The 27757-nt window shown below is 44.1% G+C and overlaps 1 protein-coding gene across 3 annotated transcripts; it reads left to right on the top strand.

Annotated features, from left to right (window-relative positions):
• Positions 1-27757, top strand: LOC124554038. 3 transcript variants are annotated; one of them, XM_047128073.1, is made up of 3 exons: positions 1-246; positions 4025-4112; positions 27429-27757. In XM_047128073.1, exons 1-3 carry the CDS (start codon positions 193-195, stop codon positions 27695-27697), a joined length of 411 nt encoding a protein of 136 aa, XP_046984029.1. In that variant the 5' UTR covers positions 1-192; the 3' UTR covers positions 27698-27757. The 3 variants fall into 3 exon arrangements, with proteins under 3 accessions (XP_046984029.1, XP_046984030.1, XP_046984031.1); XM_047128074.1 differs by lacking the exon at positions 1-246 and adding an exon at positions 2547-2692; XM_047128075.1 differs by lacking the exons at positions 1-246; positions 27429-27757 and adding exons at positions 2547-2692; positions 10028-10414.

The raw sequence follows: 27757 nt of genomic DNA, 5'->3' as shown, positions 1-27757 counted from the left end.
AGTCACTGCAATGCACGTTGAAGTATGGTCATTCCATCCGCACCGCTTGCATGTGAATGCAATTAGTGACATGTTGGCTTAAAGTAGTCAGTATTGTGTGTTTTCGTGCTGAATAAACCAACAATGCTGTGCGTTTAGCTGTACTTTCGAAGTCAAGAAGAGAGGGATGCAGTAAGAAGAAGAATATGGCTGATGAACATCTGCAGAGCTAACTGGCAGAACATAAAGGCAACTGCATTGTGTGGAGTAAGTGCAATTTTCACGCATTGACGTAGATTAGAAAATTTAAGAATCCCCGTCGAGTACATCACGTAGCAGAGATCTGTAGTATCTTAACTTCAAGTTCATGACGTAACTAGTAGCAGAATGTTGAGGTTATATTCAGCCTTCAGACGTACATTATCGGTGCTTTCACAGTTGTACACTTGTTGGGAACACACAGAAAAATGTCAGAATTAACTGAGCCCCAAAGCAGAGTCTCGTTTCAATATGTGTTGCGCAAATCCTGAAGCATGTTTTTCTAATTTTTTTACTTGTGTTGAGTGCATCATCATGGGAAGCGATGAATGGAAACGAAACTAGAGACATAAAAAGAAAGCAAACGGAATAAGAGCATAATTGATTTCTTAATTTAGCGTTATTTTACAACTGTTTGTGTGAGAGGTTACTGCTGTAAACGATATCAAGTGCAATTAGAGCTTTAACACGTGTGTAAAATATTGCTACATATTAAACATAACGCAAATTACCTAGGTCCTACCAAGGAATGAATGAAAGTTACTTAAGAGGAGTTACTAAGTTTTTAAATTAAAAATTAAATTGCTTTCGAGAAATTCTGTACGTGGAATGCCAGAGATAAGAATGTATCATTGTGTATTACTCGAACGTGTGGAGATGGTGTGTTGTTATTATCAGTAATATTTCTAAAGTTTTGTTGTTTTGCAGACGAACATCTTTCTCATTTCTAAATATAATTGTAATGGATGTTACGAAATTTTTTGCACCTTTAATACACGGCAGACGTAATGAGATCAGCCAATTACAATTTCACTGATAAATCTAATAGTTTCATTGCAAAGCCATTTGAAACTAAGGAACAGATGGATTTGTGATACCTAAACCACTGCGTCAACCTCTTTTTATCAATGTGAACCGCTGCTGGTACGCAAGGTCATTGCAGAGAGGAAGATGTTTTTGAAATATGCCTCTAGGAGGGAGGTAGCATAGAAAAATTAGTCTTATAGCTTCATTAACTTTCACATCCTGTTCATATTATCTTTTGCTGCTGAATGTCAACTGCCCAAAATACTATATGAACAATTACGATTTTATGGTTTAATTGATAGATGTTAAACATACTGACCCACCAGCCGGGTATTGTAACCAGAGATGTGAGCTGCATTACCTGTCATATACTAGGGCCGGGGGGTGGATGGGGGGTGGCAAGTCTAGCTTCAGTGACTATTTAAACAAAAATCCGTTCTTATTGTACTGTAATTTTTAAATGGGACAAAAGGTATAAAAGTAATAAAAGTATTTTCACCCATCCCCATACAGATAGCCACAATAATGACTGATGGTCAATCCTTAATAGCTACAGGAATGCTTGTAAAACTTAAAACAAGAAACATGGTGCACATTCAGTAGACAATTGATGCACGAATGATTCACCTCATTGCTATTAAAGTTTAAAATGCAATTTTTCCATAATACGTTACTGTGCAGATATACGTAAAATATATCTGCATTATTAATTCATCACAATATGCATATTTCTGGAAATATCATGGACTTAATTGATTCTAGTACTTTTTACCTCTCAGTATCATCTAAGAAATGTGCATTCAAATCCTCATGAACTACCAACTGATTCATCTTATTTGACAGAGAGCTCAGTGATGCATCTAGATTTCTTCTAAATCACGGAGAGTCTCGGGTGCTTTTACATTGCAGTCTACACAAAAATTGCATGTTTCTATACTTTTGCTTTTGTATTGCAACTCCTCCTTTTTTAAAGTTAACTGTACACATACACAATGTATGTAATCCATTATATTTAACGTCTCGATCACTGTGAGCACATGGTGTTGTGAGAGGCACAAAGCATCACACATCAGAATCTCACACACCTAGACATGTAAAAGCACATCTACTTCTTTATTCAGCATCCTAATGTTTTGACAGAACAAACTTATATTTAACGGGTCAACGTAAGTGTCAGATTCCACCCTGTTGTGGTGTGTGACGTCAGGACGGTGCGGAGTTTAGTGTGTTTATAGGTGGTGTTTTGATGTGGTGTGTTGGGTTCAGTTGCGTGTTAGTCCTCGATGCGTTCTGTATTGCTGTTGACCGTGCGTTTACAGGAATAGTTTTCAGTGAGTTAACAATTTAGTTTTTGTTGTGTCTAAGTTATTGTAGTGTTGTGTGCTGTTCGTCGTGTGTGAATTTTTTTTAATTACTTTGTTAATGCCGTTGTTAGGTATGCATATCACTGACAAATTGAACAGTACATGTTTGTGTGCGCAGATGGGAGACAGTGCCTTGTCCCTCAAGTGTCTCCAGCTTTTGGCTGTTGACTGAAGGGGTGAAGGGTCTGTCGGGAGGAAATGCGATTGATGAAAGTTCCGGTGTTTTGGACCATGGATAGCTACATGTGGAGGTGCCGTAGCGATAACCTATGGTGCTCTACAAGGTGAGATTCCTGGTTCAATAAGTCTAGGTTGGGCATGCGAGAAATTGTGTTAATGACTTATCATTTTTGTTATTAATCCTCTCACAGTTTCTGTGTGCATTGGATTGGTGTGGGTGAGAGGACTGTGATTGATTGGTTTTCATTTTGTCGTGAAGTGTGTTCGGGGTATGTTAAGTACAGGGGTAAGTTGGGTGGGCCTGGGGTGGTGGTAGAGGTTGACGAGTCGCAGTTTGGGAGGAAGTAGTATGGGAGGGGTAAGTCTTTTGTTTTTGGGGGGCGTGGTTATTTGAGAATGTGTGTCTAGGGTTTCGGAGGGGCGAACAAGAAGGGAATTAGTAGGATTAATTGAGGATTTCATAGAAGGGGGAGTACCATAGTGTCAGACGTGTTTTCATCTTATAGGGGGTTGGGTGAGTGGGGATACAATCATTCAGTAGGCAATCATAGGCTTGAGATTAAAAATTATGAGACCGGGGCCTGTGCAAGTACCATAGAGGGATTTTGGGGGGGGGGGGGGGCGGGGATTAAGTCAGTTATTGGGAGGGAGAAGAGGCTCTCTTTTAACCTTCGGTCTCATTTAGATGAGTACTGTTGGTGGAAGAGCTTCCCTGAGGGCTATTGTATTTTTAGGTTTTTTTAAGGGCAGTTAGTAGGATGCATAGGCCAAAGGTTGTTAGTTAGGGTGGTGGTGTGTGGTGGGTGGTGGCTGCGGATCGGGGAGTTGGTGGTGTCTGACCTAGAGTGCAGTGCCAGAACTTTTTTGTGGTAAGTTGTTTTTCTTTTCGGTGGTTTTGTTGATGGGGTATTTGTGAGTTGGTTGTTGGTATTGGTGATTTGGTATCGTGAGTTGCTGTTGAGCTATATAGGTCAAGCGAAGTGATGGATTGCAGAGGATATAGTGTCTAGTGGAATTTGGGAAGGTTGCGGGCTCATTTTATTTTGTTGTTTTGTGTCATGTGGTACAGTACTGTGTGTTTATATTTAGTTTGCTCCCACTCAGAAACACCCCAATTTCCCACGCTTGTCCTGTTAGTTAATTATATTTTTGGAGGAAGATGTGTGTGATGGTTTTTCGATCTATTTTCATGTTTGTTGTCATGTTTACATAATGATGTCATATGCACGATATGGGAGTTGTTGCGAATGGTAGTTTCCACCATATTGGTGACGTCATGAGTCAAAGCAGACGGGTGGAATCAGACGCTTGCATATTGCCTGGCTGTCATTGAATCCACACAGCTTACATCTGACTTCAGTTCGTGACATGTTTGTTTAAAATAGAAAATACTGTGTATTTTTGTCTTGAATAAATCAACAATGCTGTGCTTTTAGGTGTACTTTCGAAGCCAAGAAGAGAGGGAAGCAGCAATAAGAAGAATATGGCTGATGAACATCTGCAGAGCAAACAGCATTGTGTTGAGTAAGTGCAGTTTTCACACTTAAACGTAGATTAGAAAATGTTAGTTTCCCTGCCTACTGTATCATGTAGGAAAGACTTGCAGTATTTTAACTTGTACAGCTTGTGACGTAACTAGCTGCTGAATGTTGAGGTTAAATTCTTAACGTACAGTGTAGGTGCTTTTACTGGTGCATACTTGTTGGAAACATAGGAAACAATGTCACAAGTAACGGAGACAACAAAACAGAATCTCGTTTCAACTTGTAGTGTGCCATTCCTGAAGCATGCCTTTGTCATTTGTTTATTTCTGTTCGGTGTAACACCACGGGAAGTGACGAATTAAAATGAAACGAGTCAAATTTAAAAGGAAAGCAAATATAATCTGAAGAGTATAGTTGAGTTCTTAATTTCTCGTTATTTTACAACTGTTTGTGTGAGATGCTGTTGTTGTAAATGATGTCAAGTTCAAATAGAGCTTTAACTTGTGTGTAAAATATTGCTATGCATTAAACTTAATGGAAATCACACACCAAAGAACGGATGTTAATAAGAGATGTTAAGTATTTAAAATAAAAATTAAATTGCTTTAGAGCAATTCAGTAAGTGGAACGCCACAGATGAGGTGTCATGTGTATTGCTCCAGTATGTGCACTTTCTGTGTTGTCATTAACAGTAATATTTCTGAAGTTTTGCAGATGGATATCTTGTCCTTTTCCAAATGTAACTGTAATGGACAGTTACGAATTTTCTTCACCTTTAATACACAGCAGACATAATGAAATCAGCCAATTATAGTTTCACTGATTAATCAAATCGTTTTATTCCAGAGCCATTTTAAACCAAAGGAACTAATGGGTTTTTGATACTTAAACCAGCACTGCAGGAACCTGTTTCTGCCATTGTAAACCTCTAATGGTACACAAGGCCATTGCTGAGAGGAAGATGTTTTCAAGTACGCCCGTAGGAGACGGTAGCGTGGAAAAATTTGTGCTGTATCTTCAGTATCTTGCACATTGTATTCATACTATCATTTGCTGCTCAATCACAACTGCCTGAAATACTATAGGAATACTGTACTTACGATTTTATGGTTTATATAATAGGATGTTAAATGTTCTGGAGAACCAGCCTGGTGATCATAAATTGACCATTAAAAAATACTTGAGTATTCCAATAAAAGAAGCTGGTGTATGCCGTGGCGTGAAAACTAGCTTCAGTAACTATTTAAAGATGAATTTTCATTGTACTGTATTTTTTAAACGGGGCAAAAAGTATAAAATTATTTCATCCAGCCCCATACGGATAACCATGAAAATTACTGATTGTGAAACTTTGATAGCTATAGAAATGTTTGCAATACTTAAAAAAAAAATGAGAAACGTGGTGTAAATTCAGTAGCTAATTGATGCATGAATAGTTCACCTCTTTGCTATATTCTTAAGCATGCAGTCATTCCATAATGCATTAGTCTGCCGAAATACGCTAAAGATGTCTGCATTATTAATTTGTCAGGATATTTTAGACTCTCATTAAAACCCAGTAGTTCTGTTGAATAATAACTTATACTATCAAGGGCTTCAAATAATTTCCCTTTTCCATTAACAATTTGTTGCACATCACTTGTTCAACCTGAGCTGTGTCAGTAAATGTTTCGATTTGGGGTCCTACTGTCTCCCTGGTCACAAGTTGCAAACTACACTACCAAAATCAGGTTCAAACACCCAAATAATGGTTCTAGCACTTTTTACCTGCCAGAATCTTCTAAGAAAGGCGCATTAAAATACTCGCAAACTAATGACTGATTCACCTTTCTTGACAGAAAGCTCAATAATTCCTCTAGATTTCTCCTAAACCACTTAAGTCTCCTAGACCCCTGAGGCGTGTTATAATTAGAAGTGATTCTGTAGTAACAACTGAAAAGCATATGCTTTTACATTGTGATCTACACAAAAACTTCTTGCTTCTATATTTTTGCTTTTGTGTTAAAACTCCTCCTTTTTCCAAGTAAACTGTAGACGGGTCGAGCGAAACATCCAATCCCACCCATTGGCTTTGACCTGTGACATAAGGCTGTTGTGGTGTGTGACGTCACAATGGCGTGGAATTTAGTTTGTGAGAGTGGCATGTGTGTAGGTGTCGTTTTGATGTGATCGGTGGTGCTCCCAGGTGGTGGGTTTGGTGATGTTTTTGGTTTAGTTTGGCGTGTTTATAGCTGGCATATTGTTGTGGTCGGCGGTTCTCTATGGTGGTGTGTTTGTGGGTAGCGTGTTACGTGGCTTATGGGGTTCATTTGCGTGATAGCATTGCTCGTGTGTGGTATCAGGACTGTGCTTTCAGTGGAATATTTTTCTTTGAGTTAACGATTTTAGTTTTGTTATTTTGACATTATTGTAGTTATTTTCTGTTCGTTGTGTGTGAATTTTGGTAAATTGCTTTTTTTATGTCTTCGGTAGGTATGGATATGACTGACAAGGTCAACAGTTTTTGGTTGTCGGCGACGAAGGGGGACAGTGCGCTGTCTCTAATAGAATTTTGTCGGATTTTTGGATGAAGTTGTGAAGTGTTCAGTATGTCGTCAAGAACTTAGGCTTACCAAAGTACCTGCGTCTTGGACCAGGGAAGGCTGTATGTGGTTTCATAAGGATAACAGATCAAGGGAAGTGTTTGATTCCAATTTTGTTGGTTTGTTGTTGTTGTTTTTGAGGCAGTGATGATTGTGGACGTGGTTGTAGTTTTGGGTTTTATGATTTGGTATCGGTAGTGTCTGTTCACCTATATAGGTTAAGGGAAGTGTTCGATTCCAATGTGTGGTTGTGGCTGTGGGAGTTCCACTATCGGGAGTTGCTGTTGAGCTATATAGGTAAAGGGAAGTGTCCGATTCCAGGAGGATATTGTTTAGTGGAATTTGGGGAGTTTTGTGTTTTCGGTTTTATTCGTCGTTTTGTTTGGTTTGGTATGGTGGTGTGTGTCTAAATTTGTTTATATTTACCTTGTCCCCACCCAGAAACCCCCCAATTTCCCATGCTTGTCACGTTAGTTTCATTAGGTTTTTTGTGGAATGTGTGTGTGTTGGTTTTTCAATATATTTTTGTGTTTGTGGTCACGTTTGCGTAATGACGTCATAGGCGCCATATTGGAGTCGTAGTGTATGGTCGTTTCCGCCATATTTGTGACACTATGGGTCAAAGCAGACGGGTGGAATCGGACGCTTCTGTATTTCCCTGTAGGCATACATGACGCTAGCTAGCCTGTAATCCCTTATATCGCATTTCTCCATCACTCAGAGTACATGGTGCTGAGAGGCACAAAACGCACATTAGAATTTCACATACCTTCCTGACATAAAAGAAGCTCATCTACCTCTTCATTCAACATCCTAATGTTCTGACGAAACAAACTAATTTAAATTTTGTGGAAAATATTCCATATTTTATGGTTCTGTGCAGTTCTGATTCGTATCAAAGCATTCTGTCTGTAGTCTGACTCTAACCAAAAGATGTTGCCTTACACTTCCTGGAAGGTGCTCATCTAGTATCTCTCCCTACCCACACTATTCAGATGCAGGTGATAATCAGCCTATCCACATCTGCAAATTGGAGTGACAGGAACGGCATACATGTGAGACATTGTTCCAATCAAAAGCAGTTCTCATGGCACCCTGATTACATGGCTGACAGCTGTGTTACCTCATGGCCGGTCGTGGTGCATCAAACTTCCACATTAGTGTGTGCTGTTACTGCCTTTATTTTCTCCAGATCAGCTCCCATACTCTGCTGTTACTTGACAAAACTATTTAAGCTAAACAAATACAAAACTCATTCTAGACTCTGTTACTTTCTCAGTGGCTTTATGCGTTTATGAATTCTGTATAATTTCTTATTATTTGAAGGAATGTAACAGTTGTTGAAATTTTCAGGCAGAATAGACATACACAAATTTGGTGGACCAAAGGCTGCAGTTGGAATCTTCACTGATGTTGAGAAATGGAAAATAACAGAGGGTCAGCCAGCATGCGAGTGTTTCTCGCCTTTGATCAGTTTGATTGCTTTTCGTACGAACATTACTGCTGCTTAAATATTGTTGTGGTCATCACTCAAGACTGATTTCATACATATCTCCAATCTAGTCCGTCATGCTTCATCGTCTCCGAATAACTACCGCAACCTACATCCATTTGAATCTACCTACAGTACTGAAGGCTTTGTCTCTCTCAAAGATTTTTGCTGCCAACACATCCCTCCAGTGCCCAATTAACTGTTACTTTAAACCTCATGATGTTTCCTGTTAACGTGACTGTACTTTTAGGCAGGGGGTGCTGTAAATTTCTATCCTCCCAGATTATATACCTCTTTATCGATCATGATCTTCTCCATTATTTTCATTGGAGAACTTTGAGGGCCAGCAAGTGATAAACTGTTTGACAGCATAGGAGTGCCATGGCCATACTAAAATGTTTTTATTTTATTAGTTGATATTCCAGTCTTTGCGATTAATTTTGGGATCCGCCGCATTATTGATCTGGAATGAGGCATCGCTGCTGGTCGCAGTTGGCAAAACTAGTCACAGACAGGAAATTGGTAAAATAAAACGATAGTGTACATGTGTGACATTGTTGAAAAACAATTCCTCTTAATTGCTGGTTCAGTCTGCTCATCTGATCTTTAGCATTCTTCTGCAGCGCTACATTCAAACAGCTTCTATTCTCCTGTTGTCTATACTGTTTATTGTTCATGATTCACTTGCATATAAGGCTACAGTCCAGACAAATATTTGTCATCACATGGATTTATTTATATTAAAAGGTGTGTATTATGTTAAGATTTTAGGGTAGCTTGAGGCATTGTGTGTAAAGAAACAAATCACTATTTAGTACATGGCTGTGCAGAGGTCGCTGACTAAGACCTGAACATAAATCCAAATATGTAAATACAATAACTAAAATGTAATACCTTCAATCTGTGTCATATACATCACAATTAACTTGCACTGAGTTACCTAATTGTTCAGCTTTCCAAATAAAAGTATAAAGTTCGCAGTTGAGAACCAAGTAGGTGACATTGTAAACTTATTAAACCTGGCCATTAGAATAAGTACTAATTGACATCAAATTGAAATTTATTGGAAGTCTAGAACAACACGCTGCCATCCACAACTTCTTTTGTCATCCCACAGCCCCAAAATGGCACCATTCTGGTATGTTGTCAACAGGAACAGCAACCCAACTACAACACTCTGAAGATAAATGTGAACAACAAATTGAAATAATAAAACACCACCTCCAACCTCAAATGGTTGCAAAAGAATCACAGCACACAAAACAAACATAAAATAAGATCTTCCGTACAGTACCATTTGTGGGTAGTATTTCATATCAGATTGCCAATATCGTGATACGTAAAGGCATAAAAATATATTTTGTCACACATAACACAATTGGGAAGAAAATTAGGCATCCTTGAACCACTGCAGATATACAAATATCAAAGAAAACAGGCTGAGTCCATCCTAATTCACAACATATACAAAAGTGTTTGTCATTTCTGCTTTCCACACACACACACACACACACACACACACACACACACACACACACACACACACACACACAATATACCTTTCTCCTCCGCTTCATATTTACCATGAATTTCATAATTTGTATTTTATTAATATTTTCCAAATGAATGTTTGACTAACATGCTTCCAGTACTCATTAGATCTACTTAAAATGACAATACAGTTTGATCCTTGTCAACCTAATTTTTTATAACATGCTACAGATGAAACCTAGCAAACCCATAGCTCTTGGATAACCAATATTCCGCTCTTTTTCTGTCACTCCTTTCATCCTCTATGTCTGAATCCCAAACCAAATTGTTATTTATGTATAATTATACCACCTTTAGCAATATAATTATAACGTTTCATGTTTTCAACAGGTCACCTGAACACGGAAATGAATACAAAGTATGAGTTATGTATACTTAAAAGAAGAGTCATGTACTGTACAATTTTAAATACTAAATACCTAGTCATGTGCTCAACCACAGATATGCACAGTACTTAAAGACTTACTCAGACATAATGGTCTGTTTTACTGTATATGCTTAGTATTTTGAAATAGTGTTTCTAGTGTATGTTCTTTGTATCTATCAGTTTCTAAACATCATGTTTGTTTACAAAGTATGTCAGTTTATTGTCATGTATTATGATACAGAAACTAGCCTGTTGGGACCAGAGGTATTCTGTTGCAACTGTTTTATTTGTACATTTATATTTACATTCAGGTTTTAGTCAGAGATCTCCACAGAGCCATGTTCCAAATACTGATTTCTTTCCCTATAGACAGTAACACAATATGCACATCATATTAATACATATAATCCACCTGATAATGGCTGTTTAAATCTTTGAAACGCATTAAGGAAATAATCAAACAGTGACAGGCAACAGTAAACACATTGCTTCATTTGAATTAATGTAGTTTATGGGTAGTGGCTTCAAAAGTACTGAGGTTGAGGGTTTAGCTGAATCACTCAGCATGCCCTGTAGGACTCTGGATGCAAGTAAACAGAAACCACTGGAAAATGTAAAACAAGGTAAAGGGATGTAGTCAAATTACAGCAGGTAATGCACAAGGAAGTCCCACAGGAAGTCTTCATGTCCATATTTTCACCGTGTGTCTTTGAATGCAAGAAAACCTTCCTTGTTCAGTCAACCATTAATTCCCTCGGCTACATGTCCTGCCCACCTCCGATACATTCCCATTACATTTGTAATTATGTCCACCCCGCCAGTCAGCTCCCTGATCCATTTTTACTCTTCTATATATTTAAGCTGTACTCTTACATCCAATAGTGCAGAAAAAATATACATAAAAGCTCTCAATATCAGAGATTGGAAACATCTTTTGTGCTCACTTAAGTTGAGAGAATTCAGAAGAAATGATGATTACGTGAAGTGCCTACAGTACAGACTGATACGTTAATCAGCAGCACACACATTGCTCATTTCACTATTATTTACGTTAGATTCTTCTCGTGCTACTCACAACTGCAGCTGCTCAACAATAGGATGCTTATAATTAGTATAAAGACCTCACTTATCTGTACAAATATGCCAAGAGAGGCAAAAATTTGTTTCTTTAACTGTCTGGGAAAAACTTACAGAAAATTCACTGAAATGTTTATATTGTTTAAGTAGTTGTGGCTACAAATTGTAAACTCTGTTTTTCTGTGTCTCCACACATGATCTCTCTCCCCCCCCCCCCCCCCCCCCCCCCCTGTGGGTTCGGGGGTAAGAATAGGCCCGCAGTATTCCTGCCTGTTGTAAGAGGCGACTAAAAGGAGTCTCAAACGTTTCGGCCTTATGTGATAGTCCCCTGTCGGGTTTGACCTCCATATCTCAAAATTTTTCCGAAGAGCGAGCCGATTGGGGAAGGGCGCCTTACTTGGTGCATTGTGTCCGTGTTGTGTTGAGAACTTTCGCCAGCTTCTTCGTCGTTGCGTTGCAGTCCTGCCCGCTCTACATCTCATGGGCATGGATACGCTCCTGCGTGCACTTTCTGCCAAGCGGTGTGCAGGGCCACTTTCTGCACTGACGGCGACCATGGACCACATGTCACCTAACATCCAGCGCGGTAGCCAGTCCGTTGTGGTGGGGCTGCCATTTACCCTGTTGGTTGTAGCCCCCTGACAACACAGGGATCGCTCTACTGATGCCTGCGCCGTTAACTCCCCATGTATGCCAAGGAGTAGATGCCCATCTCCCTGGGGCATCGGGACTCCCGGCAGTGGCCATCCTGCCAGGTGGCCTTTGCTGTGGCTGGGTGGCGCCCGTGGGGAGGGCCCTTGGTCGGAGTAGGTGGCATCAGGGTGGATGACACGCAATGAAGCGTGGCACATCTTCTATTGCTGGTGGCCAGCCACCAGCAGTCTCTAAGCGTTCGAGGGCCCATTTTAAAGGTAACGTTTATGACCCCAAATTGTTCCCCTCCCTCGCCACACCATGGGAGGAACGAAAGGCTACGAATGAGAGCGACAGGTATTCGCCCCTGTATCTCGTCTGTACCAGAGCTGACGGGGAATCGTTTGTGTCTGTCAAGCCTCAGTTCTTTGTCGAACATTTAGAGGACAAGTTCGGGGAGGTGGAGGGCTTGTCCAAGATGCAGTCAGGGTCAGTCTTAATGAAAACGGCATCCTCTGCCCAGTCACGAGCCTTGCTCGCTTGTACGAAGTTGGGGGATGTTTCTGTTACTATCACCCCCCATAAAAGCTTAAATATGGTCCAGGGAATTATTTTTCACCGCGATCTCCTTTTACAGTCCGATGACGAGCTGCACGCCAACTTAGAGCGACGAGGTGTACATTTCGTCCGGCGTGTTCATCGGGGTCAGAGGGACAATCGGGTAGCTACCGCTGCCTTCATCTTGGCTTTCGAAGGTGATATCTTACCAGAGAAGGTCAAGGCGATGGTCTACCAGTGTGACGTCAAACCCTATATCCCTCCCCCGATGCGGTGCTTTAAGTGCTGGAAGTTCGGTCACATGTCCTCACGCTGTACTTCTAGCCTCACATGTCGAGATTGTGGACGCCCATCTCATCCCGATACTCCATGTGCTCCGCCTCCCGTCTGTGTCAACTGTGGAGAGCCTCATTCCCCTTGCTCGCCGGACTGCAGTATCTTACAGAAAGAACGCAAAATCATGGAATATAAGACCCTGGACCGACTGACTTACACTGAGGCTAAGCGGAAATTTGAACGGCTACATCCCGTGCGCATGATGTCATCTTATGCCTCCACTGTCACTCCTACTCCAGCTCCTTCAGCTGCAAGATATACAGTCAGCTATCAGAGTCAGAGGACCTCACCTGCCCCCTTGACAATGGGGGCCCCTTCTCTCGCTGTTGCTCCCACACAATCTACCTCGGGAGCAGCACCCACTAAACCATTGGGGATACCAGTCCCCACTTCTAAGCCGGAGAAGCGTAAGTCTTCTTCGGCTTCTCTCCCTCGGAAGGGATCCCTTGGGTCACTCCCTTCCCAGGTTCCTACCAGCGGCACAGCAGACACAAGCCAGTGGCTGAAGAAGCCACAGGTCGCTGGTCGACGGGCTTCGCGATCCTCTTCGGTCCCAGAGACTGACTCCAATAAGCCCTCTCACCAACGGCAACCAAAGGAACAGAGAGAGAAAGCGACTTTGAAGACCCGTAAGTCCAAGACACCTGCGGTGGCACCTACTCCACCGCTACCTAAAAGCTCTGAGGATGAGGTGGAGATCCTTGCGTCCGCTGAGGACCTCGATCTCGCCGATCCCTCAGACGCAATGGATAGCACTTGCACGGGTGCTCCATCGGATGCGGCAGGTGACCCAGCGGCGTAATCTGCCTTCCCAGTCCCGTCACGCCTTTCTCCGCAATGGACAATACCATCCTCCAGTGGAACTGCAGCGGTTTCTTCCACCATCTAGCTGAGCTCCGCCAACTTATCAGCCTTCACCCTTTCTTCTGCATTGCTCTTCAGGAAACTTGGTTTCCAGCAATGCGAACCCCCGTCCTCCGTGGCTATCGGCGTTATTATAAGAACCGGGCAGCTTATGAAAGGGTGTCTGGTGGCGGCTGCATATATGTCCTTAACTCTCTTCACAGCGAGTCTATCTCTCTCCAAACAGCTTTAGAGGCTGTCGCTGTACGGGTGTGGACGCCACAGGCTGTTATCATCTGCAGTCTTTACCTTCCACCGGATGGTGATGTCTCGCAGCATGTCCTGGCTGCGCTGATAGCCCAATTGCCGCCACCTTTCTTGCTACTGGGTGACTTCAACGCCCATAACCCTCTGTGGGGTGGGTCGGTGGCAACAGGTCGAGGCGCCACCGTTGAGCACTTATTGTCGCAGCTCGATCTCTCGATTTTAAATGATGGTGCCTTCACACACTTCAGTGAGGCGCATGGCACATACTCCGCCATTGACCTTTTAATCTGTAGCCCTAGCCTCTTACCGTCTGTCCAATGGAGTGTGCATGACGACCTGTGTGGTAGTGACCACTTTCCGATCTTTCTGTCACTACCAGAGCGTCACTCTTCTGGGCGCCCTAGCAGATGGGCTATGAATAAGGCTGACTGGGATTTGTTCTCCTCCACTGCCGCTATTGAGCCTCTCTCTAATGATGACATTGATGCAGTGGTTCAATCGGTCACCACCGGCATCGTTACTGCCGCCGAGTCTGCCATTCACCGTTCCTCTGGGTCCCCTCGGCGGCGGACTGTGCCTTGGTGGTCGCCTGAGATCGCTGCAGCGATTAAAGATCGCCGGCGGGCGCTACAGCGTCACAAGCGACATCCCTGCATTGAACACCTCATCACCTTCAAACGGCTGCGTCCGCGGCCCCGCCGCCTTATCCGCCAAAGCAAGCAAGAGTGCTGGGAGCGGTATGTGTCCTCCATTGGCCTCCATGTCTCTCCATCGCAGGTCTGGGCCAAGATCCGACACCTCTATGGCTATCGGACCCCTGCCAGCGTCCCTGCGCTCTCACCGAATGGAGCAGTTTGTACAGACTCCGGCGAAACTGCCGACAGCTTGGCACAGCATTTTGCTCTGAATTCCACTTCTGCCAATTACCCCTTGGCCTTCTGCTCCATTAAAGAGCGGATGGAACGTCGGAGCCTTTCGTTTCGCACCCACCGCCCAGAATCTTATAATGCTCCATTCAGTGAGTGGTAATTTCTCAGTGCCCTAGCCGCTTGCCCTGATACCGCTCCTGGGCCAGATGGCATCCACTGTCAGATGCTGAAACACCTTTCAGTGGACTACCAGCGGCGCCTCCTCGCTCTTTACAGCCGTCTTTGGGTCGAGGGGGAGTTTCCCTCGCAATGGCGGGAAGGCATTGTCATCCCCGTTTTGAAACCTGGAAAGAACCCTCTGGAGGTGGACAGCTACCGTCCCATTAGCCTCACCAACGTTCTTTGCAAGTTGCTTGAACGGATGGTGAGCCGGTGCTTGAATTGGGTACTGGAGTCACGGGGCCTTCTGGCTCCGTCTCAGGGTGGGTTCCGTAAAGGCCGCTCCGCCACCGACAATCTGGTGAGCCTGGAGTCGGCCATCCGTACTGCCTTTGCCCGCCGTCAGCACCTGGTCGCTGTCTTTTTCGACATGCGGAAGGCGTACGATACGACATGGCGTCATCACATCCTTTCTACGCTTCATGGATGGGGTCTTCGGGGCCTTCTGCCGATTTTTATCCGCAATTTTCTGTCGTATCGTACCTTCCGCGTGCAAGTCGCGGCCTTGTATGGTTCCTCCCGCGTCCAGGAGAACGGTGTGCCACAGGGTTCTGTTTTAAGTGTCTGCCTGTTTTTAGTAGCTATTAACGGGCTCGCTGCGGCCGTGGGAAATTCTGTCTCCGCTTCCCTGTATGCTGACGACTTCTGCCTTTACTACAGCTCTACTGGCATTGCAGCTGTTGAACGTCAGCTACAGGGCGCTATCCGCAAGGCGCAGTCTTGGGCTGTAGCTCATGGGTTCCAGTTTTCGGCAGCCAAGACCTGCGTAATGTATTTCTGCCGGCGATGCACTGTCCACCCGGAGCCGCGGCTTTATCTTGCCGGCGAACTTCTTTCAGTGGTGGAATCACACAGGTTTTTGGGGGTGGTTTTCGATGCCCGGTTGACTTGGCTGCCTCATATCCGGCAGCTTAAACAGGCGTGTTGGCGGCATCTAAACGCTCTGAGATGCTTGAGCCACACCCGCTGGGGCGCCGACCGATTTACCCTGTTGCGGCTCTACCAGGCCACGATTTTCCGCTGAGTTTTTAATGTGTTCTCGGTGGTTGGCTTTTCCTTTTTATCTCTAGGGTCGGCCAACCACCGTCACACTCTGTGTGATTTTAATTTGTTTTGTCTGATCTCTGTAGGAGTATTTCTTGTCCTGTGTCGTCTGACGTTTTTCCTGCTGTTCGTTTTTATTCTCTTTGGGTGGTTTTAATTTTTTTTTGGAAAAAGGGACCGATGACCGTCGCAGTCTGGTCCCTTTAATCCCCCAAACCAAACCAAAATCCACACATGATGTGTCACACATAACAACTCATCAATTCTGTATACAATGCAATGGATAATGATAGATGAAACATTCTGAAATTGCTATTTATATTAACCATAAATATGTCATGTACCTATAACTACAGATACCACATGCTAATATATCTGAATCGCAAACATATCCCTAAAGGATGCCAACTGTTTGCAGCAAATTTGGAGGCTACATTTCGAAACACAGAGTTGTCTTGGCTTAATAAAAAAAAAGAAAAAGAAACTCTTGACTGGCAGGTTTTACTCAATTCATAAATAATAAAATTGTCAACCACCTCAACTCACACATATAAATAATATACAAAATTGGTGTATCATCCTTGTGAGCACAGGGCATGCACTTGACACCAGTGCAAGAAAATTTTTGCACTTCAAACTATTGTTTAAAAGTCTTGGGTTTTGTATCCCACATCAGCTAATTTTCCTCTCACTCTAAGCAAAACATGATGGGTAAATGTGCCGCACTTCACACAAATGCTGCTAAAATGTCTACAAACTGTTTTTTTTCCTGTCAAATAGTGTAGATTGATTCCACTATAAACGATTCCCAGTGACGGAAACGAGACTTGCGAGAAGTACAGTGATACACACTGTAAGTGGAACTCAAAGGAAGGAAAGACAGTGAGAAGTACCTTTGTAACATACGCTAGTGCAAAGCATGCAAAAGTAAGCATTAAAATGTTATGTGTGTGTGTGTCACAGAACTGCAATATTCATATCTCAGGCTGAAGTCACAAAAGCAGTGACAAGGCGGGAGGCCACTGAAATACTGCCACGGGGCTCAACTGACATAAGAGTGGAATTTGTTATTGTTGTTTATTCCAAAAGACATTTTGGCCAGGAACTGATTTTCACTCCTACATGGTACTCAGATGACTCCACCTGCCTTCACACACACACACACACACACACACACACACACACACACACACACACACACACACACACATTGAATTCCCACATGTAACCGACTGCTCATTTGTAGATGATGTCAGCTCCATTGCCAGTGCTGCCAACACTGCCGACCATACCACCTGTCTCACATTTGCACCAGCCAGCTGTGCCTTCAGCCCTCACTGCTGCTCCATTTCCACCATCATCATCACTACATCTGGGTTCGGAAGCAGCTTCCCAGCGTCCCCACCTACTCCAGCAGCAACAACAAGCCAACACCTACAACCTGTGCCATAGTTGTTACCACACTGGCTACATCTGCATTGGCCTCAATCCACCTGGTGAAGGTAAGAAAAATACGAAAAAGCATTCAAAATCTTGTCCCACTCCACAGTCAATATCCTCTGACACCCCATCCTGAAACGATCCCAGTAATCCACCTAAGACAGGTACCCAACATATCTGTGACACCCCCACATTAGCCCCACACATCCAAACCTATGCAGTCAAATCCCATCCCAGCCCACACATCTCCTACATCACATCCTTAATCCTCTCACATTCTGATTTGAGATTACCCACTGCTAAAACACTTTACCTCAGTAAAGAAAAAAGAGTAGTGGGCAACGTATCACAACTTGTACAAAGCAAAGACTCGGTAATCGTAAAATCCTCTGGTTCTGATTTCCAAACCCCCCTAAACAATGCCTACCTGCTACCATCTTTGGTCCACATGCCTGCCCCCTCAAAACCAGTCCAGTATGACCCGAACACCCCACCTCCTGCTGACTTCTATTGTTGCGATTGATGCGGGAGGACACAGATCACAGTGGGGGAAGTTGTGTAGAAGCTAAGTCCTAATCCTGACATGCAGATCCAAAAAGCTCTTTGAATTCATCAACGTTCTGGCCTGATACTGTTCATTTGCATCCTTTCTGAAGACCCCTCAACCATAGATCACCACCTTCAGAATGCAGTGTTCATCTGTTACCGGAACACAAAGTAGAGCCTTCCTGATCCCTGGTCAGAAACTACCATTGCCACAAATGTACTCCTCTACAATGATCATTTAACTCCCAACTGCAAAAACCCTCCTACCTGCACCCACTGCAGAACTAGCCACCTGTACCAGCACTGTTCCAATCCTCAGTCCCCATCCATCTGCAACACCCGTAACCAGTCCCACCCCAGTTACTCCTACATGTGTGCTGACCTGACCATTCCAGTCTGCCGTACTGACACACCACTCCACCAAAACAACTCGCTACTTCTACTGCCGTAGGAGCAACCACATACCCTCCTTGAGGTCACATTGGCAGTTCCTTCTGTATTTAATTTATGTGCCACTATTTCATATTCCCAATCACACTTCTAGATATTTTCCCAAGTAAGCATACTCACCTAATAAATTATCACTTAACTCAGCAATTATAGACAAAACAGGAGTAACTTTTCTTGAAAACAGCTTATTTTCTGATAATAACGATAGTACATCACACAAATTGTGTGACAAAATTTTTATTCTCTGTGGCCATTACAAAGGTACTTTTAGACTTAATTTTAAGCCTGTCAAAAGCCAAAACAGATTCCTACAATCTTTTTGTATTGAATATACTAGTGTTTATCAGTCATAATTTTTGTACATACAGCATTCTCATTTATTTGCTGTTACACTTGCCAATAGTAACACTATTTGCATTAACACTAACAGTTCGTTGCTAGTGGCTACAGAGATAACTGAATTTTATACAGTAACTCTGTGTAATGATGTTGCTCGTGTACAACACATTTTTATGAATGTAGGAGATTGGTTTTGAGCTCTACAGTAATCACCAATCAATTCAAACCACCTTATGTGCAGCTGTAATAAGAATGTGGCTGTGAAATGTGTACCAGCTACACATCCCTCTAAGAGTCAAGTGGCAACTAAGAAATTAACTGAACTGCCTTTCAAAATCTGCACTGCAAGCCAGAGCAGTGGAGCATCAACATATAAATCACACAGCTGTGTTTTATTTCACTTGTGCACTTATAAAATCTGGTTCCCATAGAGTGACTCAAATTTACAAATAATATAGCATTTCTGGACACCAGTGTAGCATATAGCACTTCACCATGGACTAATACAAGAGAGTATGACCTGATAGTTGTACCCATAAATGTACGCCATGTCACACAGACTTCAGACGGGCCGCATGTATTGTCATTTGGTAGTACAGAGCTGTTGTTGTTGTTGTTGTTGTTGTTGTTGTTTTTGTCTTCGGTCCAAAAACTGGTTTGATGCAGCTCTCCGTGCTACTCTATCCTGTGCAAGCCTCTTCATCTCAGAGTAACTACTGCAACCAACGTACTTCTGAATTCATTTCTTGGTCTCCCTCTACAATTTTTACCCTCTTGCTTCCCTCCTGTACTAAATAGTGTTGTGACTCACCGATAATTCAAAGTGCCGCCGCGCAATTACGCACGTCCTCTACGTGCGGCGCTGTCTGCCAGCCATGCAGCAGCTGCGCCACCTAAGCGGCCAGCCGAGCAGCGGCCACTAGACTGAGACTCAGTGCTTAATCGAATGCCGACTTGTACACAGGTCAACTCACTCAGTGACATATATGTGTTGTTGTGTTGTTCCTAAATATGTGTGTTAAACTTGAAGTTCTAACAATTGGCGACGAGGTAGTGGATTTTTCTTTTTCACTGTTGACTCACAGGGTTCCATGGCTACTGTCGAGCAGCTCTTGCAAAATCTCCTTGAACAGCAAACGCTTCTAACGGCGGCGATTCGCGATCAGCATACGCTTCTAACAGCGGCGATTCGCGATTTCGCCGCGGCGTCAAATGCGGGGCGTTTCTCGTCGTTGTCTCTGCCTCCTTTTCCTCCTTACGACGGGATGGCGGAAGACTGGTCTGATTATGAAGAACGTCTTCGACAGCACTTCTTGGCATTTCATGTCACGGACGAACAACCATGTAAGTCTCTGTTCCTTTCCTGGATTTCACCTCAAATGTATCGGTTGTTGTCGCAATTGGCTCCTTTGAAGGATCCTGCGTCTTTGTCCTTTGCTGAAATGTGCTCACTTCTGTCTGTCTATTTTCAAAAGCGAACGCATGTGGTAGCCTCTCGTGTTGCCTTTTATCGTTGTCAAAAAACAACCGAATCAATCCTATCGCGCTTGGGCTGCTGAACTTCACGGCCTCAGTCGCAAGTGTCAATTAGTTACTGACGTTCACAAAGAATCCTATGCCGTTTCCATGGTCCGGGATGCTATTATCCGGTCGGCGCCCGACAAAGAAGTTCGGCAACGTGCCCTTCAGTTGGCGAATCCGACTCTAGATGAAGTTCTCTCCATTGCGCAGTCTTTTGAAATTTCTCGCGCCGCTGGGGCGCAAATAGAAGCGTGGGGTGACGTCGGGGAAATACAACCTCTGTGCGCTGTTGACGACGCGAGCGGCGCGTCCCCGCCGGCCGACGTGGCCGCAGTGCGCTCCCACGCGCAGCCCCGGCCTAGCCGTAAACAACCCACTAAGAAACTGCAGCAAAATCCCCGGCAACTTCCTTCATGTCCGCGGTGTTTTACGAAACATTCACGCGAGGATTGTCCCCAATGTTGGGCTGTGTGTCACAATTGCAAAAAGAAAGGTCACGTGTCTTCCGTTTGCAAATCCGACCGCTTACATGATGTTCATGAACATGACGCTGATTCTGTGTTGTCTGTCAATTGCACTTCTTCCCTTTCAGGGAAGTTATTCCTCACTGTCCAAACCTGTGGTCGAGATGTTCGCATGCAAGTGGATACCGGTTCTGCCGCCACTATAATTAATTCTCAGACGTATCTTCAGCTGGGTTCTCCACTCCTGTCCCCTGTCGCTCGGCAATTACGGACGTACAATAAACAGAAGATTTCTCTCCTGGGACAGTTTAATGCTGAGGTACCTTACAAATCCGTCGTTCGCACTGTTCCCATATTTGTGGTTGACCAGAGCAACGCAGAAAATCTTTTTGGTTTCGATGCCTTTCGCGTTTTTGAGTTCTCCATAGATGACTCTGTCAATATTGTCTCTGACGCTATTCCTTATGCTCAACTGGATTCCTTGTCGACTACATTTTCGTCCCTTTTTTTCTCCTGGGTTAGGCCGCGCGAACGACTTTGAAGCTCATATCACGCTCAATCCCACTGCTCGGCCTAAGTTTTTTCGGGCTCGGCCCATTCCTGTGGCCCTTCGTGATCGGGTAAAACGGGAGTTGGATCGTCTCACTGCGTCAGGGGTCTTGCTTCCTAGCACTTCCAGTGAGTGGTCCTCTCCTATCGTTGTCGTTGCTAAGCCCAATGGTGATATTCGTCTCTGTGGCGATTTCAAAGGCACTGTAAATGCTCAATGCCTCATCGACACTTACCCTATGCCCCGTCCTGAAGAACTGTTCACTAAACTCGCTGGAGGACAGTATTTTTCTAAAATTGACCTGTCAGAAGCTTATCAACAACTTCCTCTCGACGCTGCTTCCCGGCAGTTTCTGGTCCTTAACACGCCTTTCGGCCTCTATCAATACCAACGCTTGCCATTCGGGGTTGCTAGCGCCCCTGCTCTCTTTCAGCGATTCTTGGAACAATTATTGCTCCCTGTCCCTGGGTGTATCAATTACATGGACGACATTGTTGTCACTGGCTCCACCACTGACGAACATCTTCAAAATCTCTGCACACTTTTTAATGTCTTACAGACTGCCGGTCTGAAGTGTAATCTTCAGAAATCACAATTTTTTCAGGCCTCTATCAGGTACTTGGGGTTTCAACTCTCTCGGGATGGTATTCGTCCGCTTCAACAAACTGTCACTGCGATCGATGCCCTTCCTCGCCCTACATCTGTTAAGGAACTGCAGGCCTTCTTGGGGAACATAGCATACTGTCACAAGTTTTTACCATCTGCTGCTTCGGTGGTTCAGCCGTTGCATCGCCTGTTGCATAAAAACGTGCCTTTTCACTGGTCCGCGTCATGTGACGCGGCTTTCCAGAAATTAAAGACTATGCTGAAGCAGGCCCCGTGCCTCGCTACTTATCGACCTGGCCAACATCTTGTTCTTGTCACAGACGCCTCTCAATACGGGGTTGGGGCAATCCTTGCGCACCGTTTTTCTGACGGTTCGGAACAACCCATTGCTTATGCCTCCAAAACGCTCACGGATGCCCAACAAAAGTATTCTCAAATTGAGATAGAAGCTTTGGCCATCATTTATGCTCTTCATAAGTTTGGTGTTTTTCTCTATGGCTCAAAATTTCATCTTGTTATGGATCACAAACCACTTGTTTTCTTGTTTAATCCATCAACGTCGCGTCCCGACAAGGCTGCACACCGCCTCCAGCGTTGGGCTCTTTACTTGTCCCGTTTCAAGTATGAGATTCATTTCCGGCCAACGGCTCAACATGCGAATGCTGATGCTTTGTCTCGCCTTCCCATGGGCCCTGATCAGGCATTCGATAGGGACGAACTTTTGTTTCCACGTGGATGTTGCCGAGCAGCGGGTTGTGGACGGGTTCCCCATCACTGGGGACAGGCTGGCGGCTGCTAAGGTTCCGACCCTACCCTCTCCCGGGCTTTACGCTGTATTCAGACGGGTTGGCCAGATCGCCCGTCCGCTAAGACTTCTGATCCGTTGCGGAACTACTATACTTTGCGCTACCGCCTCACGGCTAGGGATGGTGTTATCCTCCTCCACTGACAATGCTTCGCCGCGTGTTGTGGTCCCTGCGTCTTTGCGTGCTTCGGTCTTACGCCTCCTTCACCAGAGGCACTGGGGTGTGTCTCGCACAAAATCTCTGGCGTGCCGTCATGTGTACTGGCCTGGCATCGACTCTGAAATAGCACACATGGTCGCTGCCTGCGGCCCTTGTGCGTCACAGGCCGCTGCCCCGAAGTCATCTTTGTCACGGTGGCCTTCGCCTGAGAAGCCCTGGGAGCGCATTAATGCTGATTTTGTGGGACCCTTTTTAGGTACTTATTGGCTCCTTGTAATTGACGCCTACTCTAACTTTCGTTTCATTGTCCGTTGCACGTCACCTACCACCGCGGCAACCACCAGTGCTCTCGCCCGCATTTTTTCTTTGGAAGGCCTCCCCTCTACTCTTGTTACTGATAATGGTCCGCAATTTGCCTCTTCCGACTTTGCGGATTTTTGTGCTCGTCACGGCGTTACGCATGTCACGGCCCCGCCGTTCCATCCACAATCCAACGGTGAGGCTGAACGACTGGTCTGCACATTTAAGGCTCAGAGGAGGAAACCCCTGACTTCTTCTGCTGCTGATGATGCACTTCTCCAATTTCTGGCTTCTTACCGTTTCACCCCCATGGGCGATCACAGCCCGGCTGAGCTCTTACATGGCCGACAGCCCCGCACGCTACTTCATCTTCTGCGGCCTCCCACCTCACGGCCGCGGGTGCCTTCACTTGGCCGGTTCACCGCCGACGACCTCGTCTGGGTACGGGGATATGGCAGGCGGCCAAAATGGAGCCCGGGCCACATCTTACGACACCGTGGCGGACGCCTGTATGAAATCCAGACGGACACGGGTGTTGCAGTGCGTCATTCGGACCAGCTTCGGCCTCGGGTGCCAGCAACGCCTGTTCCGAATGCCGCCACACCACCTTTGGCTCTACCTGATGCTCGGGATCTTGGCATCTCTCAATATTCACAACGCAGCCCTCTCACCATCATCGCGATGCCAGCACCAGACCGGACGCCACCAGGAGACGTGCCCATGCAGGAACCGGAGGATCATCCTCTGTCAGAGTACATCTACTCGCCTCCTCCTCCAATGGACGCCGACACATCGCCCACGTCTCCTGTCATCTCGACCCGTTATCATCGGGGACACTTCCGTCCGTACGGGAAGCCGCCTCCTCGAGACTTTACGGCGAGTCAAACAACGCCTATGGACGTTAGCCATCTCCAGGACACCTCCATCAAGACCAGTGCAACAATTTCAAAGGGGGGAAAAGTGTTGTGACTCGCCGATTATTCAAAGTGCCGCCGCGCAATTACGCGCGTCCTCTACGTGCGGTGCTGTCTGCCAGCCATGCAGCAGCTGCGCCACCTAAGCGGCCAGCCGAGCAGCGGCCACTAGACTGAGACTCAGTGCTTAATCGAATGCCAACATGTACACAGGTCAACTCACTCAGTGACATATATGTGTTGTTGTGTTGTTCCTAAATATACGTGTTAAACTTGAAGTTCTAACAAATAGATGATCTGCTGATCTCTCAGAATGTTCCTACCAACTTACCTCTTCTAGCCAAGTTGTGCCACAAATTCCTCCCCTCCCCAGTTGTATTCAATCCCTCATCGTTAGATATGCCATCTACCAATCTAACCTTCAGCATTCTTCTGTAGCACCATGTTTCAAAAGCTTCTATTCTCTTCTTGTCTAAACTGTTTTTCATTCGTTTCAGTTCCATACATGACTACATTCCATAGAAATACTCTCAGAAAATGCTTCCTGACATTTAAATCTCTGCTTGATTTTAACAAATTTCTCTTCTTCAGAAACACTTTCCTTGCCCTTGCCAGTCTAAATATTATATCATCAGTTATTTTGGTTCCCAAATAGAAAACTCCTCTTCTACTTTGTGTCTCAATTCCTAAACTAATTCCCTCTGCATACCTGATTTAATTTGGCTACATTCCATTGTTCTTGTTTTGCTTTTGTTGTTGTTCATCTTATATCCACATTTCAAGACACTGTCCATTCTGTTCAACTGCCTTTCCAGGTCCTTTGCTGTCGTGGACAGAATTGCAGTGCTGTCAAAAACCTTTTTAATTCCTACTACAAATTTTTCTTTTGTTTCTGTTACTGTTGCTCAATATACAGGTTGAATAACATTGGGGATAAAATACAGCCCTGTCTCACTCCCTTCTCAATCACTGCTGCCCTTTCACACCCCTCAACTCATATGACTACCATCTGGTTTCTGTACAAGTTGTAAATAGACTTTCACTCCCTGTATTTATCTTGAGAATTTGAAAGAGCTTTTCCAGTCAACATTGTCAAAAGCTCTCTATGCCTACAAATGCTATAAACGTAGGTTTCCCTTTCCTTAACCTAGCTTCTAAGATAACTAGTAGGGTCAGAATTGGCTTGCGTGTTCTTACATTTGAACAGAATCCAAACTGATCTTCCTGATGTGATCTTCTACCAGTTTTTCCATTTGACTGTTTTGCAATGGTGACTTAATAAAATGATAGTTTAGTAGGTCACACACCTGCCAGCACCTGCTTTCTGTGGGTATGGAATTATTATATTTTTCTTGAAGGCTGAGGGTATTTCACCTGTCTCATACATCTTGCTCACCAGATGGTAGAGTTCTGTCATGGCTGACTCTCCAAAGGGTATCAGTAGTTCTAACAGAATGTTGTCTACTCTCGGGGCCTTGTTTCGTCTTAGGTGTTTCAGTGCCCTGTCCAATTCTTCATGCAGTGTCATATCTCCTCTTCATCTATATCCTCTTCCATTTCCACAATGTCCTCAAGTACATCGCCCTTGTGCAGACCCTCTATATATTCATTCCACCTTCCTGCTTTTCCTTCTTTGCGTAGGACTGGTTTTCCATCTGAGCTCTTGATATTCGCACAGGTGGTTCTCTTTCCTCCAAAGGTCTCCTTAATTTTCTTGTAAGCAGTACCTATCTTATCCCTTGTCATATATACTTCTACATCCTTCCATTTGCTGTCTAGCCATCCTTGCTTAGCCATTTTGTGCGTCCTGTCGATCTCATTTTTGAGACGTTTGTATTCCGTTTTGTCCGCTTCATCTGCTGCATTTTTGTTTTCTCCTTTCATCAATTAAATTCAATATCTGTCCTGTTAACCAAAGATTTTTACTAGACTTCTTCTTTCTACCTACTTGATCTTCTGCTGTCTACACTATTTCATCTCTCAAAGCTACCCAATCTCCTTCTCCTTTATTCCTTTCCCCTGTTCTTGTCAGTTGTTCTGTAATGCTCTCTGTGAAACTCTCTACAACCTCTGGTTTTTTCAGTTTATTCAGGTATGATCTCCTTAAATTCCTACCTTTTTGCAATTTCTTTAGTTTTAATCTATATTCCATAACAAATAAGTTGTGGTCAGAGTCCACATCTGCCCCTGGTAAACTCGTAGAATTTAAAACTTGGTTCACAAATCTCTGTCTTACCATTATATAATCAATCTGAAATATTTTGGTGTTTCCTGGTCTATTCGACATATACAACCTTCTTTCATGATTCTTAAACCTCCATATTCATCTACTACTTTTCCCTCTCTTCCTTTTTCCTACTACTGAATTCCAGTCCCCAATGAATATTAAATTTTTTCTCCCTTAACTATGTGGATAATTTCTTTTATCTCATCATACATTTGTCCAATGCATGATTTGCAGAGCTAGTTGGCTTATAAACTTGTACTACTGTGCAAGGTGTTCACCATGCTGTTCATAGTAGCTTATCCACATTCCTAATTTTTATTCATTATTGAACCTACTCCTGCACTAGCCCTATCTGATTTTGTATTTATAACCCTGTATTCACCTGAACAGAAATCCAGTTTCTCCTTCCACTGAACTAATTCCCACTATATCTAACGTTAACTTGTCCATTTCCCTTTTTAAATTTTCCAACCTACCTGACATTCAATTCTCCGATCCATAACACCCCAGTTTTGTTTCTCCTCATGACAATGTCCTCCTTAGGAGTCCCTGACCGGAGATCCAAATGGGGAAATATTATACCTCTGTAATATTTTACCCAAGAGGATGCCATCATCATTTAACAATAAAGGAAAGTGGTATGCCTTCAGGAAAACTTATGACTGTAGTTTCGCTTAATTTCAGCTGTTTGCTGTACGAGCACAGCAAGGCCATTTGGCTTGATGTTATAAGGCCAGTTCAGTCAATCATCGAGACTGTTGCCCTGCAACTACTGAAAAGGCTGCTGTCCCTCTTCAGGAACCACACGTTTGTCTGACCTCCCATCAGATACCACTCGGTTGTGGCTGCACCTTCGGTACGGCTATTTGTTTTGCCACGTGACACGAACCTTCCCACCAATGGCATGGTCCATGGTTGTACAGAACTACACAATTACAATCGCTGACAGCAGTCACTTTGAACGCATCTAACTGTCATGTGGAAACACACGCATTGTTCTCTCAGGAAGTAATTAGGATTTAGTTTATTTCCAAGACAGATGTCAAATTTTGCTTAAATAGTGTGCATACACGAAACATACACTAAATTTATTGATGCGCTACAGTGGTCTTGTTCTGTTCCTTTTAATTGCTTTCACAAAGTGTTGTCATATATGTTATGAAACTGGCCACATCACCATTCTCATTTTGTTTCAGGGTATCTGCGCAAGCAGTTGTGCTGCACGAAAATAGAAATCTTCAGTCTCCTTAGTTTTGTTGGTGTGGAAGATGTGGGTGTAGCACATCCTCCTGATTCCACATCGTTTGTGGTGGCCATAGCTACTCCACTATTCAGTCTGATTCACACGGAAGCTCCATGCCATTTCCTTCTGCAGGTTCTGCAGCACTGTTCGTGGAAGCTGCTACGGCATCACTTTCATGTCATGAGCTTCCATCTCTTCCAAATGTACAAAATAATGATTTAGACATACGAGGAGGAGGTCAGTGTTTAACTTCTCGTAAACAATGAAGTCGTTAGAGGCGGA

The sequence above is a fragment of the Schistocerca americana genome, chromosome 11 (genome assembly GCF_021461395.2).
Source record: "Schistocerca americana isolate TAMUIC-IGC-003095 chromosome 11, iqSchAmer2.1, whole genome shotgun sequence".
NCBI classification, from domain to species: domain Eukaryota; kingdom Metazoa; phylum Arthropoda; class Insecta; order Orthoptera; family Acrididae; genus Schistocerca; species Schistocerca americana.
Note: the sequence above shows the minus strand (reverse complement) of the source record. Positions and strands in the feature narration are given on the sequence as shown.